Consider the following 15,916-nt stretch of genomic DNA (forward strand, 5'->3'; position numbering starts at 1 on the left):
TCTTCGCTCTCTCCTCTGTTAAATGTGCAGTTGAGTGATGGAACTCAGTCTGCGATGATGGAGCCTTACCATCTCGAGACCATGTACTGCCCCGGGCTCCATTTTCACAGACATGATGGGCTTATGGATGTAGTGAGCTTCCCGTCCAGACGGTCACAGTTTAACTAATTGCACTATTATTTATAGTTATTTTCAGTCCTTTGCACCTTCCTTGCAGCGATCCCACAACCCTCGGTTTCCCTGTCCAAATTCCCATCTCTCATCCTTCCACAGTGTCCATCACACAACACCGGCAGACAGGAATTTCAGCTTCTGTGGACTGAGCTGAGGAATACGTCCCCCAGTCTCACCCTCTCTAACACTGTAGCAGTGTTTGTACTGGAGAGTGCTGATGTGAACACAGTGGTGCTCATCTGCTGCTCTGTGGTTGAACAGACCAGTTGGGATCATACCTGCTTTGCTAATTAAAGTGATGTTATTATTACTATTCTGTGACTGGAAATTCAGTGGACGCCCAGCTCTAAGAAAAGATAATCTGCCGGAACTGTGGGAGTTTAGAAAATAGTTAAGGACGAGGCTTTTCAGGAAGGGGCCGTGGCTGGCAAAAGAATGTTTTGACTTTTTGATGTGAAGGAATAATGTTATTTTTTCATTCTCTAGATCGCCCCCTTCTCCACTCAGACTCGGGTGGGGATCTGTAGTTGCAGGACCCAGAGCGGTGTGACCACTTTCTTCAAACTCGCCAGCTCTCTGCCTCTTTCCACAAAATGTCCTTTGAAAACTCTCCCGCTAGCAAACACGTTTCCCTGTGTCTCACTGTGTTCTCTGTCACAGTGCCAATATGTACCTATTCAGATACTTGTGGCTCAACAACTGAACCGCCCGACGCAAATTACAACCGTTGGTGGAAACAGAGGTCAAGTTTCAACTTTATGAACGCCACTATAGCCTCATCTGGGCCACTGCGTACCGTTCCAATCGCCTCACTACCGGAGGGATGTTGAAGCTTTAGAGAGGGAGCAGCAGGCGTTTACCGGGATGCTGCCGTTTCAGAGGGCATGTGCGATCATGAGAGGCTGGATGAAGTTAGATTGCTTTCTCTGGTTCATCGGAGGCTGAGAGGAGCTCTGACACAGGTTTACAAGATTACGAGAGGCAAAAATAGAGTGGACAGAGGAATCGGTTTCCCACAGTTGAAGTATCTATTACCAGAGGGAATATATTGAAGGTGAGAGAGTGTAGAATGAAGGGCAATGTGAGGGACAGCTTTTTTTTTCAATCAGACAGTCGTGGCTGACTGGAACGCACTTCCTGGTAAGGTGGCAGAGGCAAATTATTAGAAGCTTTTAAGGGACTTTTGGACAGGCACCAGGACGTAAGGAAGATGGAGGCATGTGGACATGGTGAAGGAAGGAGAGATTAGAGTTCAGGTTTGTTTGATTTAGTTATAAGCTGTTTCGTCACAATATTATTTGCCTAATGGCTTATTCCTGTGCTGTTCTCTGCAATGCTCAATGCATGTTCACTTACCTTTCAGCTCACTGAGAATCTTTAGTAAAGGTTGAGCAGGAATTGGTCGATGGGAAGGATCACAACCTGTATGAATTTAAACAAATTGGTGAAATGATTTTTGTAAAATTTTAAAGTGTGCTGAGTTGCAATCAAAATTAAAGTTAATCTCTGATATTATCTCACCATATATCTGTAATTCCTTCAGTATATTGTCTAACTTTGGGACACCAATCCGCATTTTCACAAAGGTTTCCCACATCACCCTCCGGGCGCGGGAGCCTTTCTCCATCACCAGGCTCAGGAGGAGTTTAGAACTGTCCGCCCGCTCTCCCTTATCAGCGAGATCAGAGATTTTCTGTGAAGAGTAACGGTGAACATATTGGGGACTGACAGATTCACACAGAGAATGAGAAGTAAATGATGTGCTCTGTAACGGGATCACACTGAGCAGTCACCCGGACGGGTGCTGATCCTGTCTGGACATGGACTGTACATTCTGAGAGCAGAGCACACGGAGGGACATTCACCGTGAACCTGGTCCACCAGTCAATGAGATCCTGGCTGGTCTGTGACTGCTTCATTGACGTAGCTCAAAATCCATAAATAATTCCTCACTGGATTTGTGGGAGTAAAACCGACAATATTGATCACAGATGTAGAAAGAAGTGAGGAAGGATTTTATTACAGCGTGAACAGTCTCAGAGTAGTTGCAGAAACTTCTGAACGGAAGGTTAGTTAGGAATGTTCAATCGTTAGGTATTAATATTGAAGTAGTCAAATGGATTCAACCGTGGCTGGATGCGAGATGCCGCAGAGTAGTGGTGGATAACTGTTTGTCAGGTTGGAGGCCGGTGACTAGTGGTGTGCCTCAGGGATATATACTGAGTCCAATGTTGTTTGTCATATGCATTACTGATCTGGATGAAAGGGTGGTAAACTGGATTAGTAAGTATGCAGATGATACCAAGGTAGGTGGAGTTGTGGATAATGAAGTAGATTTTCAAAGCTTGCAGAGAGATTTAGGCCAGTTAGAAGAGTGGGCTGAACGATGGCAGATGGAGTTTAATGTTGATAAGTATGAGGAGCTACATTTTGTTAGGAATAAACTAAAGTGTACATACATGTTAAATGGTAGGGCATTGAAGAATGCAGTAGAACAGAGTGAGCTAGGAATAATGGTGCATACTGCCTTGAAGGTCAATTTCATGGGGATAGGGTTGTGAAGAAAGCTTTTGGTATGCTGGCCTTTATAACTCAGAGCATTGAGTATAAGAGTTGGGATGTAATGTTAAAATTGTACGATGCATCGGTCAGGCCGAATTTGGAGTATTGTGTACAGTTCTGGTCACTGAATTACAGGAAAGATGTTAACAAAATAGAGAGAATTGAGAAGATTTACTAGAATATTATGTGGGATTCAGCACCTAAGTTACAGGGAAAGGTTGAACAAATAAGGTCTTTATTCTTTGGAGCATAGAAGGTTGAGGGGGACTTGATAGAGGTATTTAAAATTATGAGTAGGATAGATCTAGTTGACGTGCATGGGCTTTTTCTATTGAGAGTAGAGGAGATTCAAACAAGAGGACATGATTTGAGAGTTATGGGGCAAAAATTTTAGGGTAACCCGAGGGGGAATTTCTTTACTCAAAGAGTGGAAGCTGTGTGGAATGAGCTTCCAGTAGAAGCGGCAGAGGCAGGTTCGATATTGTCTTTTAAAGTAAAATTGGATAGGTATATGGACAGGAAAATTGGATAGGTATATGGAAGGTTATGGGATGAGTGCGGGCCACTAGGACTTGGTGAGAGTAAGTGTTCGGCACGGACTGGAAGGCCGAGATGGCCTGTTTCCGTGCTGTAATTGTTATACGGTTATATGGAAAAGTTGACGTGATTCTTCTCCTCAGTCCGCCAGTGTCCAACATGACAGCGGACACCTGATGCCTTTCCTTTGCCTTTTCCAGTGGAGGTTTATTCAGTGATTGCACATTACAACATGGCAGTATTCCCAGATTCACACTGTTTGCTGTTACAGACAGTAACAGAATGATCTCCACGCGGAACAGAACACACTCGAACTCCTGTGGCACCCACTGATGATGCCCCAGTTCTCACTGACACCCTTTCGTCAAGGTGTATATTCTTCCCAAAATTGAAGTTCCTACCATACTTAATGACCGAGAGGTTGGGGGTGTCGTGGATACTGTGGAGGGCTGTCAGAGTTTACAGTGGGACACACAAAAACTGGGCTGAGAAGTGGCAGTTGGAGTTCAACCCAGATAACTGTTAAGTGGTTCATTTTGTTAGCTCAAATATGATGGCAGAATATACTATTAATGATAAGACTCTTGGCAGTGTGGAGGTTCGGAGGGATCTTGGGTTCCGAGACTATCGGACGCTCAAAACAGCTGTGCAGGTTGACTCTGTAGTTAAGAAGGCGTACGGTGTATTGGCCTTCATCAATCGTGGAATTAAATTTAGGAGCTGAGAGGTCATGTTGCAGCTATATAGGACCCTGGTCAGACTCCACTTGGAGTACTGTGCTCAGTTCTGGTCGCCTCACTACAGGAAGGATGTGGAAGCAATAGGAAGGGTGCAGAGGAGATTTAAAAGGATGTTGCCTGGATTGGGGAGCATGCCTTATGAGAATAGGTTGAGTGAACACTGCCTTGGAGAGACGGCGGATGAGTTGACCTGATGGAGCTGTATAAGATGATGAGTGGCATTGATCGTGTTGATAGTCAGAGCCTTTTTTCCCAGGGCTGAAATTGCTGCCACAAGAGGGCACAGGGTTAAACTGCTGGGGTGTAGGTACAGAGATGTCAGGAGTAATTTTTTTACTCTCAGTGGTGTGTGTGTGTGGAATGGTCCGCCGGCATCGGTTGGTTTTCTATATTTTCCATGTTTCTATTTCCATATAACCATATAACCATATAACAATCACAGCACGGAAACAGGCCATCTTGGCCTTCCTAGTCCGTGCCGAACCCTTAATCCCACCTACCCGCACTCAGCCCATAACCCTCCACTCCTTTCCTGTCCATATACCTATCCAATTTTACCTTAAATGACACAACTGAACTTGCTTCTACTACTTCTACAGGAAGCTCATTCCACACAGCTATCACTCTTTGAGTAAAGAAATACCCCCTCGTGTTTCCCTTAAACTTCTGCCCCCTAACTCTCAAATCATGTCCTCTAGTTTGAATCTCCCCTCCTCTCAATGGAAACAGCTTGTTCACGTCAACTCTATCTATCCCTCTCAAAATTTTAAATACCTCGATCAAATCCCCCCTCAACCTTCTACGCTCCAATGAATAGAGACCTAACTTGTTAAACCTTTCTCTGTAACTTAATTGCTGAAACCCAGGTAACATCCTAGTAAATCGAATTCCATTTAAAATAATTTATTGCAACCTCTTTCAAATGTTACCTGCTCCTCTTGCTCTGAACATTCAGCTGCCACTGGGGGTATTTACACCTCTTTCTATCATTGCTTGTGATTTAAAGTTTTAAGAATAATATAAATTTATTTCTGATTTGTTTTATGCTTTATTATGCGATGAGTCAGAGCAGCGATACCCATCAGTCCTGTGATGTGTGAAAATTCAAACCCATTCTCTCTCCCACTCACCCGATGTTCCTCTCCGCTGAACTGATTCTCGGCCGTTAAAGCCAGGCTCACTCCGTGCACCCCTCCTTCCATCGCCTGCTCCAGCCTGTCCTGGTAGAAGTCCGTTAGCTGCAGCAGCTGGAAATCGTCCCAGCTTGCCAGGAGCTCGGTGATCACTGAGGCCGGACCTTTGACAGAAAATTAAGAAAATTAAAGACAATACCGAACATCTATTGGTCAGCAAATTTCACTCTGGACCCGAAAGACGGGGATTCTGTGCAACAGGTGACGGAACACAATCCACAGAGTGCACTGAGAAAGTAGATACAACCCAAAGGAATTTAATTAATTGAAGTAGTGTCACTTGCAGATGGGTCGTAAAGAAAGCTTTGGATGTTATAAATCTAACTGTTGAGGATAGACACAGAAAATGCTGGAGAAATTCAGCAGGCGGTCAGCAACTAAGGAGACGTGTATGCAGCCGACGTTGCAGGTCGGGACGCTTCCCGAAACGTTGATTCCCATAGCTGATGACTGACCTGCTGAGATCCTCCAGCATTTTGTGTGCATTGCTTAGATTACCGGAATCTGCAGATTTTCTCGTCTCTGTTGAGCAGAGAAATTGGCATGTCATCTTGGAGTTGTATGGGTTGTTCGCGAGGTCTGATTTGGAGTTTTTCGTGCAGTTTCAACTTGGATCAGCTTTGGAGGCATTCAGTTCTCGGTAATTACGCCTGTGTTTATCTACTTCAGAAAATTGCCTTCAACAGGCAAATGGTGCCTCTGAAACCTGACAGGCAGCGATAAACCGAGACAGTTTGAATGGTTTGAGAAACTTAACATTACCTGAGTCAAAGTACAATCGTCGGTGGAAACAGAGGTCCACTTTCAACTTTATAAACTCTGCTTTGGCGTACCGTTCCGATCGCCCCACTACCGGAGGGATGTTGAGGCTTTAGAGAGGGAGCAGAAGAGATTTACCGGGATGCTGCTGGTTCAGAGGGCACGTGCTATCATGACAGGATGGATAATATTAGCTTGTTTTCTGTGGATCATCGGAGGCTGAGAAGAGCTCTGACACAGGTTTACAAGATTACGAGAGGCATTGTTAGAGTGGACAAGAGAATCGGTTTCCCACAGTTGAAGTGTCTATTACCAGAGGGAATATATTGAAGGTGGGGCGTCTAGAATTAAGGAGGATGAGAGGGACAGCTTTTTTTATATATAAATCAGAGAGTTGTGGCTGCCTGGAACGCACTGTCTGGTAAGATGGCAGAGGCAAATTATTAGAAGCTTTTAAGAGACGTTTGGACGGGCACATGGATATAAGGGAGATGGAGGCATGTGGACATGCTGTAGGAAGGGGAGATTAGAGTTTGTGTTTGTTTGATTTACTTGTTAGCTGTTTCAGCACAATTTTATTTGCCCAATGGCTTATTCCTGAGTTATACTCTGCAATGTTCAATGAACGTTCTCTTGCCATTCAACTCACTGAGAAACGTTAGTAAAAGTTGAGTGGGAATTGGTTGATGGGAAGGATCACAACCTGATTGAATTTAAACAAATTGAGGAAATCATTTTTGTAAAATTGTAAAGTGTGCTATGTTGCGACCAAAATTTAAATTAATCTCTGATATTATCTCACCATACATCTGTATTTCCTTCAGTATTCTGTCCAGCTTTGGGACACCAATCCGCATTTTCACAAAGGTTTCCCACATCACCCTCCGGGCGCGGGAGCCTTTCTCCATCACCAGGCTCAGGAGGAGTTTAGAACTGTCCGCCCGCTCTCCCTTATCAGCGAGATCAGAGATTTTCTGTGAAGAGTAACAGTGAACATATTGGGGACTGACAGATTCACACAGAGAATGAGAAGTAAATGATGTGCTCTGTAACGGGATCACACTGAGCAGTCACCCGGACGGGTGCTGATCCTGTCTGGACATGGACTTTACATTCTGAGAGCAGAGCACACGGAGGGACATTTACCGAGAACCTGGACCACCAGTCAGTGAGATCCTGGCTGGTTTGTGACCGCTTCGTAAACGTGGCTCGAAACCCATAAATAATTCCTCACTGGATTTGACGGTGTAAAACAAAATCAGAAAGTAACGATCACAGATGAGGAAAGAAGACAGGTGGGTTTTTGTATCAGCGTGAACAGTCTCGGAGATGTTGCAGAAAAGATGATGTGATTCATCTCCTCAGTCCGCCAGTGTCCAACATGACAGCGGATTACCGTCTGACGCCTGATTCCTGCCCTTTGCCTTTTTCGGTGGAGGGTTATTCAGTGATTACACATTACAACACGGCAGTATTCCCCGATCCACACTGTTTGCATTGAAACCTACAGCACAATACAGGCCCTTCGGCTCACAAACTTGTGCCGAACATGTCCCTACCTTAGAAATTACTCGGCTTACCTATAGCACTCTATTTTTCTAAGCTCCATGTACCTATCCAAAAGTCTCTTAAAAGTCCCTATTGTATACACCTCCACCACCGTTGTTGGTAGCCCATTCCACGTTCTCACTACTCTCAGAGTAAAACACTTACCCCTGACATCTCCTCTGTACCTACTCCCCAGCACCTTAAACCTGTGTCCTCTTGTGGCAACCACGTCAGCCCCGGGAAAAAGCCACTGACTATCCACATGATCAGTGCCTCTCATCATCTTATACACCTCTGTCAGGTCACCTCTCATCCTCCGTTGCTCCAAGGAGAAAAGGCCGAGTTCACTCAACCTATTCTCATAAGGCACGCTCCCCAATTCAGGCAACATCCTTGTAAATCTCCTCTGCACCCTTTCTATGGCTTCGACATCCTTCCCGTAGTAAGGCGACCAGAACTGAGCACAGTACTCCAACTGGGGTCTGACCAGAGTCCAAACAGCTGCAACTTTACCTCTCGGCTGCTAAATTCAATTCCACGATTGATGAAGGCCAATACATCGTACGCTTTCTTAACTACAGAGTCAACTTGCACAGCTGCTTTGAGCGTCCTATGATCACGGACACCAAGATCTCACAGACCCTCCAAACTGCCAAGTCTTACTATTAATAATATATTCTGCCATCATATTTGAACTACAAAAATGAACCACCACACACTTATCTGGGTTGATCTCCATCTGCCATTTCTCAACCCAGTTTTGCGTTCTATCAATGTCCCCCTGTAACCTCTGACAGCCCTCCACACTATCCACAAAACTTTCAACCTTTGTGTCATCAGCAAACTTAGTAACCCATTGCTCCACTTCCTCGTCCAGGTCATTTATAAAAGTCAAAAACAGTAAGGATCCCAGACCACTACCTTCTGTGGGCAAGCCAGTTCTGGATCCACAAAACAATGTTCCATCGGAACCCATGCCTCCTTACTTTCCCAATAACACAATCATCCTCAACCACAACAGAGCACACTCGAGCTCCTGCGTCATTCACTGATAATGCCACAGTTCTCACTGACATCCTGCCGTCATACTGTACAGCATTCATGAAATAAAATTTCATGCTGTATTTGCATTTAAACTCGTTTACTGAACATTGAGCCGCCAGAAGGGGTATTACAACTCTTTCAATCATTGGTTGAGATTCACATTTAAAAAAATTATATATACTTGTGATTTGTTTTTATGCTTTGATATTCTGATGAATCAGAGTTCCGACTCCTATCAGTGCTGTGATGTGTGAAAATTCAAACCCATTCTCCCTCCCACTCACCCGATGTTCCTCTCCACTGAACTGATTCTTGGCCGTTAACGCCAGGCTCACTCCGTGCACCCCTCCTTCCATCGCCTGCTCCAGCCTGTCCCGGTAGAAGACCGTCAGCTGCAGCAGCTGGAAATCGTCACAGATTGCCAGGAGCTCGGTGATTACTCTGAGGTCTATGAAGGAAAATGGGGAAAATTAAAGACATTATTGGACATCTAATGGACAGCAAATTTCTCTCTGAATCCTGGAGACGGGGTTTCTATGCAGCACGTCGCCGAACACAATCCGAAATAGACACACAGAAGTGTTACAATTTGGAAGGACAGATCAGAGAAGGAATTTCACGGCGAAAGACAGGGCAGTGAGTTGTGCACTGAGGAACATGGATACGACCCCAAGGAATTTAATTGATTGAAAGTGGTGTCACGTGGAGTTAGGTGTGTAAAGAAATATTTGATACATTGGATATTATAAATCCATCCGTGAGTAGAGACATACACAAGCTGCTATAAGAATTCAACAGTTCAGGCAGCAACGATGGAAATCTACGTTACGGGGTGAACCCTTCCCAAAACGTCGACACTTTATTCTTTCCCATAGCTGATGTCTGGCCCACTGAGTTCCTCAAACATTTTGCGTGTGATTCTTAGAAATCCCGATTTTCCAGATTTTCTTGCCTCACAGTGTGTCAGGACCCTGTCAGGTGTGTGTGGGGTCTCACAGTGTGTCAGGACCCTGTCAGGTATGTGAGCGGTCTCTATTCAATGTATTCGTCTGTGATAGGGAGCGGAGGAAATCTTTGATTCTGGACATATTTACTTTAGAGAATGTGACAGTGGTAGAAATTATGTTCTTCAATAATCAGAGAGTGTATCTGTTTCATATTCAGAAATAGGTTTGAGAATTTCACTGTCGCGTCTGTTCCCTCGGCAAACAACATGAGGAATAGTGACGAACCGGCCTGCAGCGATTTACCAAATTCATGGTGCAGGAAAACTGAGGGGTTTCATTGAGCGGATGTGGACTGGAACAGCATTAACAGAGGTGACAGAGACGTGAGTAGTTTGTAAACTTCCTGATTGGTCTATCTCTGGTACCATAATTAAATTATCACCTCTGGAATTTGTTCCTGTAAGTGAAAGAGACTGAACCAGGGTTCTGGCTGAGATTTCTTGTATTTCTGTTTGCTTCGAATAATCAGATAAAACATGGTCTGATGCAATATTAATACGTTTTGTGATATTTTTCTTTCCTACCCTCTCTCCTGTGTTAAATGTGCAGTTGGGTGATTCAACTCAGTCTGAGATGATGATGTCTTACAATCTCTTGAGCCCATACAGTGTCCCGGGCTCCATTTTCACAGACATGATGGGCTTATGGATGTGGTGAGCTTCCCTTCCAGACGGTCACAATTTAACTAATTGCAATATTATCTATAGATATTTTCAGTCCTTTGCACCTTCCTTGCCGCGATCCCACAACCCTCGGTTTCCCCGTCCTAATTCCCATCTCTCATCCTTCCACAGTGTCCATCACACAACACCGGCAGACAGGAATCTCAGCTTCTGTGGACGGAGCTGAGGAATATGTCCCCCAGTCTCACCCTCTCTGACACTGTAGCAGTGTTTGCACTAGGGAGTGCAGATGTGAACACAGCGGGGTTCATCTGCTGCTCTGTGGCTGAACAGACCAGTTGGGATGTTACCTGCTTTTCTAATTAAAGTTATGCTATTATTACTATTCTGTGACTGGAACTTTCCTGGATGCCTAAACTAAGAAAAGATAATCTGCAGGAACTGGGGGAGTTTAGAAAATGGTTCAGGATGAGGCTGTTCAGGAGGGGTAGTGGCTGGCAGCAGAAGGTTTTGACTTTTTCGTGTGAAGGAATATGTTGTTTTTGTTCCATTCTCCAGATCGCTCTCTTCACCACCCAGACGCCGTAGTATAGATCCCAGATCTCTAGTTGCAGGCCCTGGAGCGGTGTGACCACTTTCCTGAAACTCGCCAGCTTTCGCCTCTTTCCTCAAAATGTCCTGTGAAAACTCTCCCTCTAGCAAACACGTTTCCCTGTGTCTCACTGTGTTCTCTGTCACAGTGCCAGTATTTACCTGGGCAGATCCTCGTGGTTCAACAACTGAACCGCCCGACGCAAATTACAACCGTTGGTGGAAACAGAGGTCAAGTTTCAACTTTATGAACTCCGCCTCAGCCTCATCTCGGCCACTGCGTCACGTACCGATTGCCCCACAACCAGAGGGATGTTAAGGCTTTAGAGAGTGAGCAGAAGAGGTTTACCAGGTTTAGGGGGCATGTGCTATCATGCGGGACTGGATAAAATTGGGTTGTTTTCTCTGGATCATCAGAAGCTGAATGGAACCCTCACACAGGTATACAAAATTATGAGAGGCATCGATGGAGTGGCCAGAGAGAGTCAGTCTCCTGGGGTTGAATTGTTTATTTTTTATTGTACTGCCCTGCACTGTTTTGTGCACTTTATGTAGCTCCATCTGTTGAAGGCTGCTCTTTTTTTATCCCCGGGATTATACCTCTGTTTACTCTTGAATATATAGTAACCCATCACCATCTCTCTCCTAGTACTGCCCATCACCACCGCTTGGCTCTGGGTTAGTGTCTGCCTGGTCAATTCCTTCTTCAGCAAATCACTAGAATATCTCACAAAATGCTGGAAGTTCTCTGCAGATCAGGCAGCATCTATGGAGGAGAATAAACAGTCAACGTTTTGAGCCAATGACCTTCATCGGAATGGAAATGAGGGGACAAAAATTCCAGATATTTCTACATTACATTCTATTCCTTGTGGTCCTGATCCAAAACGTCAAATGTTTATTCCTCTCCATGGATGCTGCCTGAATTGCTATGTTCTGCAAATCTTTTGTGTCTGTGTTGCTCAAACTGATCAACATCTGCAGAATGTCTTGTCTTCTGGAGAAACTCGCTATTTTAATGTGCATCACAATCTGTTAGAAGAGCAGGAGCAGACGGCAAATGTCCTCCTTTCACGTGTGACTGTGGTTCCCCCAGAGATGTTAACTCTCTCTCTCATCTCTCTGCTCAGTTTTCACAAACATCTTGTTAATTGCCAATGTTGAATTAAACCCAGACACAGAATCAGTAGACTGTTTATAAATTAAAATAATTCGCCAAAATACCTGTGTCCTTTCCTGATGCTGACGTCACTGGAGCTTTTCCCCTGCTTCTACCTTGGCCCATTTTGAGGACAGGTATGATCAGTTTATGTTGCTCTGTAACAAAAACAAATAAATAACAGGAGGGTCAAACAATCACTGGGGTGTAAAGGAGAACACTGTTTTGTTTTTAAACTGAGGTAAACACTTCCAGACGTCTTGGGCTTGTCCACTGAAGACGTGTCATGGCCTGATCTTCCTATGCCCATCCACCCACAGACACACAATGTCCATTATCGATCTATGCATGGATCGTAGATTGGGCCAGGATTCTCCAGAGTTTCTACTCGCTATATTTCAGGCAATTCCATTTTAGGAACCAATCTTGTGCCCTGTACTGGGAGTGATGTGTCAATAGAATGGCGAGGCAGAGTGAGCAGACAGAGCCCACTGCTTTGGTCCTCCTATAACTGGTGGTAATGGGCAAGTTTTGCAGCAGTGTGGGGTGAAACATTTCTGCTGACCAATGGGACATCTTTTCCTCTCGTCAATGAATTATCCAGATTTCTCAGTCACACCTGAAACTCACCGTCTCCTTGCAGTTTAACATCATCTGGGATTGACACCTCTGGCAAAATATGGTTTGAGTCAACATAGAATCACTCTGACTTCCCGAACAATGCAACGTCACACATAACAACAGAACATCTTGTCCTGAACCACGACATTTTCTCGGGCAGGATTTTAAGGCCATTATTATCACCTAAACTTGGTCAGGATTTCTTTGAACAAATCATCTGGCTGTTATCAGGTAATAACATGGCACCTTGTTAAGCACAATGTAGACCCACCATACATCCGAAACAGCAAGCTAGGAAAAGAAGCTTTGACATAAATACAACAAAATGCTGGAATTATTCAACAAGATAGACAGTATATTAATATTTCAGGTGGAAGGCCCTGTATCAGAACTGAGCCTGTCTGTAGGAGCCATATATCTGTTCTCTATCCGCATTGTATTCTGCGTTCTTTATTTATTATGCTTTTTATGGTAACTGTTCGCACCAGTCGGGGTGTGGTAAATGCGAAGGGAATCAGTTACATATTTGTGCTTTGTTTCATGTGGTACACTGCTTGGGACTGACGGGTAACATATCTACTGTTATTATCCTCTCAAATATGCTGAACCTACACTTGGCTACACTTCAGATTCATCGCTTCAAGGTTGTACATTTGCCGATTGCTAATCACGGATCGAATACATATCACTGACATTTGTAACGATCATCACGGGAGCTGAGGGGAGGCCATGCAAAGGTAATGTCGCAGAAGTTACGGGGGATTTCAACATGCAGGTGAACTGGGAGAATCAGGTTGGTGCTGGACCACAGGATAAGGAGTTTGTAGAGTGCATTCTTGGAACAGCTTGTACGAGAGCCGACCAGGGACAAGACTATTCTGGATTTAGTGTTATGTAATGAACAGGATTTGATAACCGATCTTGCAGTAAGGGACCCATTAGGAGGTAGTGATCATAATATGATCAGTTCTTATCTGCAATTTGAGAAGGATAAGGGCAGATCGGAGGTGTCAGTGTTGCAGTTGAACAGGGGAAACTCTGGAGCCATGAGGGATTAGCTGGCCAAAGTTGACAGGACGGATAGCCTAGCAGAAAAGACAGTGGAACAGCAATGGCAGGTATTCTTGGGAATAATGCACAAGGTGCAAAATAAGTTCATCCGCCAGAGAAGGAAGGATTCAAAGAGGGGAAAGGGGCCACAGTGGTTGACAAAGGAAGTCAGAGATTGCATAGCATTAAAAGAAAGGAAGTATCACAGAGCTAAGGTGAGTGGGAGGAGAGATGATTGGGAAGATTTTAAGGAACAACAGACCTTAACTAAAAAGACAATACGGGGAGAAAACATGAGGTACGAACGCAAGCTAGCCAGGAATATAAAGGAAGATAGCAAAAGCTTTTTTAGTTATATGAAGAGAAAGAAGATAGTTAAGAACAATGTTGGGCCCTTGAAGAATGAATTGGCTGAAATTGTTATGGGAAACAGAGAAATGGTTAAAGAATTTAATGAGTACTTTAGATCTGTTTTCTGTAAGGAAGACACAAGCAATCTCCCAGATGTATGGATGGGCCAAAGACATAGGGTAACAGAGGAAATGAAACAGATTGACATTAGGAAGGAAATGGTGATGAGAAGACTAATGGGACTGAAGGCTGACAAATCCCCAGTTCCAGATGGTCTGCATCCTAGGGTGCTAACGGAGGTGGCCCTGGAAATTGCGGATGCATTGGTAATCATTTTCCAATGTTCCTTAGATTCAGAAAAAGTTCCTGAAGATTGGAGAATGGCTAATGTTATCTCACTTTTTTAAGAAAGGAGGGAGGGAGAAAACAGAGAACTATCGACCTGTCAGCCTGACATCGGTGGTGGAGAAGATGCTAATGTCCATTATTAAGGATGAAGTAGTGGCATATCTAGATAGCAATGATAGGGTTGGGCCGAGCCAGCATGGATTTACCAAGGGTAAATCATGCTTGACTAATCTGTTGGAGTTTTTCGAGGGTGTAACCAGAAAGTTAGACGGGGGAGATCCAGTGGATGTAGTGTACGTCGATTTTCAGAAGGCATTTGATAAGTTTCCACATAGGAGATTGGTGTGGAAAATCAAAGCTCTGGGCATCGGGGGGAAGACATTGACGTGAATGGAAAACTGGTTGGCAGATAGAAAGCAAAGGGTAGCGGTGAATGGGATTTCTCGGAATGGCAGGTGGTAACTAGTGGAGTGCCACAGGGCTCGGTATTGGGACCACAGCTGTTTACAATTTACGTCAACGATTTGGATGAAGGCATTGAAAGTAACATCAGCAAATTTGCTGATGATACTAAGCTGGGTGGCAGTGTGACATGTGATGAGGATGTTAGGAGAATTCAGGGTGACTTGGATAGGCTGGGTGAGTGGGTAGAAACTTGGCAGATGACGTTTAGTGTGAATAAGTGTGTGGTTATCCACTTTGGGAGTAAGAACAGGAAGGCAGATTATTATCTGAACGGTGTAGAGTTAGGTAAGAGAGAAATACAAAGAGATCTAGGAATCCTTGTTCATCAGTCACTGAACGTGAATGAGCAAGTGCAGCAGGCAGTGAATAAGGCTAATGGAATGTTGCCCCTTATTACAAAGGGAATTGAGTACAAGAGTTGGGAAATCCTCTTGCATTTGTACAGAGCCCTGGTGAGAGCACACCTGGAGTATTGGGTACAGTTTTTGTCTCCAGGGTTAAGGAAGGACATCCTGGCTGCAGAGGAAGTGTAGTGTAGATTCACGTGGTTAATTCCTGGGATTTCTGTACTGTCTTAAGCAGAGCGGTTAGAGAGACTTGGCTTGTACACGCTGGAATTAAGGAGATTGAGAGGGGATCTGATTGAAACATATAAGTTTATTAAGGAATTGGATAAGATAGAGGCAGGAAATATGTTCCAGATGCTGGGAGATTCCAGTACCAGAGAGCATGGTTTGAGAATAAGGGGTAGGTCATTTAGAACAGAGTGAAGGAAGAACTTCTTCTCCCAGAGAGTTGTGGGGTCTGGAATGCACTGCCTCGGAAGGTAGTGGAGGCAAAATCTCTGCATGCTTTCAAGAAGGAGCTAGATAGGTCTCTTATGGATCGGGGAATCAAGGGATATGGGGACAAGGCAGGAACCGGGTATTGATAGTAGTTTATCAGCCATGATCTCAAAATGGCGGTGCAGGCTCGAGGGGCCGAATGGACTAATTCCGCACCTATTGTCTATTGTCTATAACAAATCCGTGGGGTCGCCAGTAAAGGCAACTTGGTTTGGTTAGCATTCACCTCTACATTCTCAACAGCTGCATCTCAATCAGCCGATCAGTTAAAATATTTTGATGTACATTTTGAATACTTT

General features: G+C 44.4%; 1 protein-coding gene across 2 annotated transcripts in view; it reads right to left on the reverse strand.

Moving 5' to 3' along the window:
- Positions 1–12,090, reverse strand: part of LOC132389141 (NACHT, LRR and PYD domains-containing protein 3-like) — a 35,962-nt gene extending 23,872 nt beyond the window's left edge. The window contains exons 1-6 of one of the 2 annotated variants that reach the window (XM_059961597.1): positions 12,003–12,090; positions 8,842–9,005; positions 6,768–6,939; positions 5,144–5,310; positions 1,696–1,867; positions 1,531–1,596 (exon numbers count right to left, since the gene is read on the reverse strand). In XM_059961597.1, the coding sequence (XP_059817580.1) occupies positions 1,531–1,596; positions 1,696–1,867; positions 5,144–5,310; positions 6,768–6,939; positions 8,842–9,005; positions 12,003–12,063 (802 nt within the window). In that variant the 5' untranslated portion in view covers positions 12,064–12,090. The remainder of the gene's footprint in view (positions 1–1,530; positions 1,597–1,695; positions 1,868–5,143; positions 5,311–6,767; positions 6,940–8,841; positions 9,006–12,002) is intronic. The other variant, XM_059961598.1, reaches the window with a different exon arrangement.
- Between the last annotated feature and the right edge of the window lie 3,826 nt (positions 12,091–15,916).

Source organism: Hypanus sabinus, unplaced genomic scaffold (genome assembly GCF_030144855.1).
Source record: "Hypanus sabinus isolate sHypSab1 unplaced genomic scaffold, sHypSab1.hap1 scaffold_481, whole genome shotgun sequence".
Lineage (NCBI taxonomy): Eukaryota > Metazoa > Chordata > Chondrichthyes > Myliobatiformes > Dasyatidae > Hypanus > Hypanus sabinus.